Genomic DNA, 6,139 nt, shown 5'->3' with positions numbered 1-6,139 from the left:
TTTTTGGTCACACCCGGCGATGCACAGGGGTTACTCCTCGCTCATGCACTCAGGAATTACTCCTGGCAGGGCTCGGGGGACCATATGGGATGCTAGGAATCGAACCAGGGTCGGCCGCATGCAAGGCAAACGCCCTACCCGCTGTGCTATTGCTCCAGCCCCTAATGTGGCCATTATTTCACTGCAACCCACCTGAGTTAGTCAACACCCAGGAAAAACTGTAAAGGATTTATCACAGTTCCGAGGGCTCCATGGAATATGGGACATGCAGCAAGTTCTTTGGTGGAAACTCACACAGAACATGGCGGCTGTGTGCCAGGCCAGAATGCTCTCCACCGTTCTGTCCTTCGATGTGGAAACTCCTACCACAATTGCCAGGAGAGCAAGTGGTCCCCATGGCACAGCGACCCACTCCCATTCTCATACATAGAACCTTCACTTCCTTCAAGACACAGAGCACAATGAAGGGTCTCTCTAGCTCTGGAGGGAGGGAGATTCTTTTCTCACAATTCCAGGGTCGGGCAAAGAAACCAAAATGCTTCCCCTGGGAAATGAAAAAACGGACATTCATTATGAATGGACATTTATTGTAGAGTCACTAACGTCTCTAAATGTTCACACAATAGGGTAAGCAGATGCACAGGTCTAAGCAGCTAGGAGGATAATTGTCCAACTGACCAGCCACCAATGTTTATCACAGTGACCAAAGCTCATGTGACATCGTGTACCTATGAATGTGATTGAAGAAAAAACAACCTTCTTCAAAGCCCAGATCTGTGAAGAGATTCCACTCTGGGTGCTGAATCAACACCAAACCCTGCAAACCGACTGTCTGCCTCCGGTGCCAGCGTTTCTCTTTCTCTGGATACTGTGGCAGAACATTGTACTGGCCTCTCAGGGCTGCATTTAGTAGGCTGAGCCACGAGCATCTTCACTGTGGTCAGTGCTAGCTTTGCCTCCATCAGTGTCACCAGAGCAGTAAGACAGTACGCAGGGAGCCCAGCTTGCATGCAGCCAATCCGGGGTGATTCTCTACACCCTGAACAGTCCCTAAGCACTGATGGAGTGATCCCTGACTCCAGAACCAGGAGAAAACCCTGAGTACCAACCTGTGTCCATCTAAAAAAAAAAATTGCTGAAATACCTGATGCTTGTAAACCCTACCTGAAACAGTCGTGGAAATCATGCAGCATCTAAAATAAAATAGAATTTCAGCGCTGAGCCATAGTAAAGACGAAGGTGCTGTCCATGCAGCAATTGACCCGGGTGGGACCTGGGACATATCACAGGGTCCCCCAAGACGCACAGGGTTCATCCCTGAGAGCAGAGCTAGGAATCTGCCTGGAGCAGCAGCAGGTGTGGGCTCCAAAGAAATATAAACAAAAAACATAACTTCACTCTACTATAATTCCCCACTAGACTGTCTCCTGAGGCTCCACAAGTCATAAATGACTTCACAGCAGCCGAGATTACAGTTTCCTGGGGCTATCACAATAGCACAGCAGGTAGGACACTGGCCTTCCATGTGGCTGACCCAGGTTTCGATCCCAGCATCCCAAAGGATCCCCTATTAATCACCAGGATTAATTTGCTGGGAACAGAACTTCAAGCCATTCCTGAGCATCATCAGTTGTAGTTCCAACATGATTTAAAAAAGAAGTAGATTTACCCCGAGCTTTGGGGTGTGAGGGGAAACTGAGGCACAGAGTTGTACCCCACATGCTCTTGCAACATCAAGGTTTCTTTCCCCACAGGTTGGTAGAAAACAGGGGAGTATCCTGGCATAGGGCAGAAGATTTGTTCAGAGCTTCTCCCCAGTGTGGGTACGGCAGACGTGGGTGTGCAGAGTTGCAGCCTGACCAAAACCCTGCCCGCAGTGGCACACGAATGTTGCTCCTCAAAATGCCTCCGACATGCTGACAGAGGTGCTGGGGGTGGCTGAAGACTATGCCACACTCCTCGCAGGTGAGGGGCAGGGTTGTCTGGTGAGTCTGCAGGTGGCCTCTGAAGTAGGAGCAGCAGCCATAGGCCTTGCTGCACTCAGGACACTATAAAGGACTGTGGTTTGAGTGCGCCACCAGATGGAACAGGAGGGTGTCTGGGCTGCGGAAATATTTCTCGCAATGTGGGCACGTGTAGGTTCGCTCGCCTGTGGATAAGCATGTGCTTGTTCCTTGCGCCGCTGTCCCGGAACCCCTTCCCGCACTCCGGGCAGACATAAGGCCTCTCCCCAGTGTGGGTCCATCTGTGCCTACGCAACACTGTGCTAGTGCTGAAGTTTTTCCCACACTGCTCACAGTCATACGGCCTCTCCCCACTGTGTGTCCGGCTGTGCTTACGCAGATTTGAGCTAGTGGTGAAGCTTCTTCCACATTGCTTGCAGTCATACGGCCTCTCCCCTGTGTGGGTCCGGCTGTGAATACGCAGGCCCGAGCAAGTACTGAAGCTTTTCCCACACTGCTCGCAGTCATACGGCCTCTCCCCGGTGTGGGTCTGACTATGCTCACGCAGGTTTGAGCTAGTTCTGAAGCTTTTCCCACACTGCTTGCACTCATACGGTCTCTCCCCGGTGTGGGTCCGAATGTGCCGAAGTAGACATGAGCGAGTCCTGAAGCTATTCCCACACTGCTTGCAGTCATATGGCCTCTCCCCAGTGTGGGTCCGGCTGTGCTTATGCAGCTTCAAGCTAGTTGCGAAGCTTTTCCCACACTGCTTGCACTCATATGGTCTCTCCCCGGTGTGGGTCCAAACGTGCTGAAGTAGACATGAGCGAGTCCTGAAGCTATTCCCACACTGCTTACAGTCATACGGCCTCTCCCCAGTGTGGGTCCGGCTGTGCGCACGCAGGTTTGAGCTAGTGGTGAAGCTTTTTCCACATTGCTTGCAGTCATACGGCCTTTCCCCGGTGTGGGTCCGGCTGTGATTACACAGGCCCGAGCGAGTACTGAAGCTTTTTCCACACTGCTCGCAGTCATACGGCCTCTCCCCGGTGTGGGTCCGGCTGTGACTATATAACGCTGAGCAAGTCTTGAAGCTTTTCCCACACTGCTCGCAGACATAAGGCCTCTCCCCAGTGTGGGTCCTTCTATGCCTACACAACGCTGAGCAAGTCTTGAAGGTTTTCCCACACTGCTCGCAGACATAAGTCGTCTCCCCAGTGTGGGTCCATCGGTGCTTAAGGAACACTGAGCAAGTCCTGAAGCTTTTGCCACACTGCTCGCAGTCATATGTCCTCTCCCCGGTGTGGGTCCAGCTGTGCTTATGCAGATTCGAGCTAGTGCTGAAGCTTTTCCCACACTGCTTGCAATCATACGGCCTCTCCCCAGTGTGGGTCCGTCTCTGCTCATGCAGCTGGGAGTGAGTCCTGAAGCTTTCCCCACATGGCTCACAGGTAAAAGGCCTGACCCCAGAGTGCACTTTAGCGTGGTCGCGCAGCATACAAGGATACTGGTACCTCTGTGGGCACTCTCGGCACTTAAAGGGCCTCTTGAGGTCAACATGGATCTCGGCATGACCCTGCAGGTATGTGGGGTAGCAGGAGCCCTTCCCACAGAGCTCACGCACATAAGGCATCTCATCTTGGCTCTCCCTGATGTGACACTTCAACAGTTTGGTGACATTGAAGGTCTCTCCACACACTTTGCATTCTTGGGATGTTGGTCTCCAGGTGCCAGCCACCAACAGAGGGCATTGCCTGAGGGCCCCTGAGGTAGGAGAGGGGGTCTCCTCAGTGGCTGGGCAGCAGAGGCCCTCCTGAACGAGGTCACGTGGAAGAGAGCTGTGGGGAAGTGTTGGGCGGTGCTGGGGGGAAGAACATTCTGCAGAAGAAGTAGCAGGATTTTGCGGTGCAGTGAGGCTTCGAGTTCGCCTCGAGGTTCCTCTGGCTTCTGCAGGAGCTTGATGATCATAACCGAGACTGTTTGGCAAGAGGTATCTGCCAATGATGAGAGACAATGAATAGAAAAGCAAGATCATACCGACAGCTGAGGCCACAAGACAGTGGGAGAGCGGGAACCCTGCATCATGCTGCCCCGGACCCATCCCCTGCACACCATCAGGTCCCCGAAGCCCCCTCAGGAATGATTCCTGAGCGTAGGACCAGGAGTCAGGACTAGGAAATGCTCACAACACAAAATAATAAATGAATATCAACAATCAATCACCAGCCTTGATCATGTTTTGTTTTGGTTTTTTGGTTTGGGGTTTATTTTTTTCCTCCTACTTTGGGGCCACACTCTGCAGTGCTCAGGGTCTACTCCTGGCTGTGGACCCAGGGATCACTCAGAAACAAGAACTGGGAAGCCAAAAACCATGTTGGAGATTAGACCTTAAGCACTGTACTATAGCCTCAGGCCTGACTGTAGGGCTTTTTGGATATTCCTCTGAATAAATCCTTGATTTATCACTCATCAAAGCCTTACATGCAGAGCCCTGTTTTAAGCCTGTAAATGGTGGGGTAGCATGGAGGGAGTCGGAGAAGGAACTTCTCTCCGAGAAAGGTCCTGGGTGGAAACCACTTAAGAAGCCAGCGAGGGGCCGGAGCGATAGCACAGCGGGTAGGGCGTTTGCCTTGCACGTGGCCGACCCGGGTTCGATCCCCGGCATCCCATATGGTCCCCCAAGCACTGCCAGGAGTAATATCTGAGTGCAAAGCCAGGAGTAACCCCTGATCATCGCTGGGTGTGACCCAAAAAGCAAAAAAAAAAAAAAAGCCAGCAAAAGGTGAGGACCGTCCGGGAAACGCTTCCCTGAGCTGGGCGGACCTGCGAGAAACTGCGACCCCACCAGGAAGATTCTGGGGGCATGGCCTGTATCTCAGTGGGCGTGGCCTTCTGTCGGAGTTGCCAACTATAGTTGCTGCAGATATTATCTCCACAGATATTATCTCTGACCTTAACACAATAGGTATTGTCTATTTCTTTGAAAATCACTTTAATCATCTCAACCACCTATGCAAAATACCCATTAGCTTAGTCTAACTTTATACAACCTATCAGTGAATAAGGGAAGCTTAGCACAAACAGAAGCCCTCCTTCCCACAAGAGGAAACAGGAATAAAGAACCACAAAGCTCAGACTCTACATTTCCATTTCAAGATGAAGAAGCAGCGAAAATCCCCTCCACTAAGAGAGGGAAATGAAAAGATTCCAGAAACATCATCAGGGGCTACTACATCTACGACCTCTCAGATAAACAATTCAGAGAGGAAATCTGGAGGAGAGTCGACCTATTACAAGCAACCATGGAACAAACATCCAGTAAGTTACGGGAGGAGATGAATGAAGCACTGCAACGGTCGACCAAGAAAATGCAGGAAGAAATGAGAGCAGAAATTTCAAACCTACGAACGGAAGTCACACAAATGAAGGAATCGGTAGATGAACTAAAAATCTCATTAGATGGCCTCAACAGTAGAATGACTACAGCTGAAGACAGAATCAGCGACCTAGAAGATGAGCTACAGAAAGCTTATAGACAACAACAAATCATGGCCAAAGACCTCAAAATGGCTATAGAACGAATCAGAGCCCTGGGGGATGACTTCAAGAGGAACAACATTAGAATCATTGGAGTACCAGAACCACAGGGAAGTAACCCCAATGAAAAAAACACAGTCAAAGACATCATTGCTAAGAAATTCCCAGACCTGGAGAAGGCAGGCATCCAGATTCAAGGAGTCCGAAGAGTACCAGCAAAAAGAGACCCAAATAAAAAGACTCCAAGGCATATCACAGTCAGAATGACGGATGCTATGGATAGAGACACAATTCTGCAAGCAGCAAGGTCAAAGAAGGAAATCACATACAAAGGAGCACCCCTCAGATTTACAGCAGACCTGTCAGAGGAAACCCTCCGAGTCCGAAGACAATGGTGGGACATACTGAAAAAACTCAACGAAATGAATGCCTCACCAAGAATACTTTATCCGGCTAAACTCTCACTCAAACTCGAAGGAAACATACACTACTTCTCGGACAAACAACAGCTCAGGAACTTCATAGACTCAAAACCAAACTTGAAAGAAGGTCTAAAGGGGCTACTGTGAGACAAGGAGGAGCCCTATAAGAACAACAAATCCCACAGAAAGATGACACAAAACCCCATCACAATAATCTCTCTCAATGTCAACGGCCTAAAT

The 6,139-nt window shown here is 50.3% G+C and overlaps 1 protein-coding gene across 1 annotated transcript; it reads right to left on the bottom strand.

Moving 5' to 3' along the window:
• Positions 1-2,040: 2,040 nt before the first annotated feature.
• Positions 2,041-3,573, bottom strand: LOC101556926 (zinc finger protein 14-like). Its single transcript, XM_004619433.3, has one exon. It carries the CDS (start codon positions 3,571-3,573, stop codon positions 2,041-2,043), a length of 1,533 nt encoding a protein of 510 aa, XP_004619490.3.
• Positions 3,574-6,139: the final 2,566 nt, after the last annotated feature.

Source organism: Sorex araneus, chromosome 2 (assembly GCF_027595985.1).
Source record: "Sorex araneus isolate mSorAra2 chromosome 2, mSorAra2.pri, whole genome shotgun sequence".
NCBI classification, from domain to species: Eukaryota; Metazoa; Chordata; class Mammalia; order Eulipotyphla; family Soricidae; genus Sorex; species Sorex araneus.
Note: the sequence above shows the minus strand (reverse complement) of the source record. Positions and strands in the feature narration are given on the sequence as shown.

Bases quoted from the DNA above. Each gene is read 5' to 3' on its own strand.
- LOC101556926 (XM_004619433.3), bottom strand. From the start codon at position 3,573: ATGCCTTATGTGCGTGAGCTCTGTGGGAAGGGCTCCTGCTACCCCACA.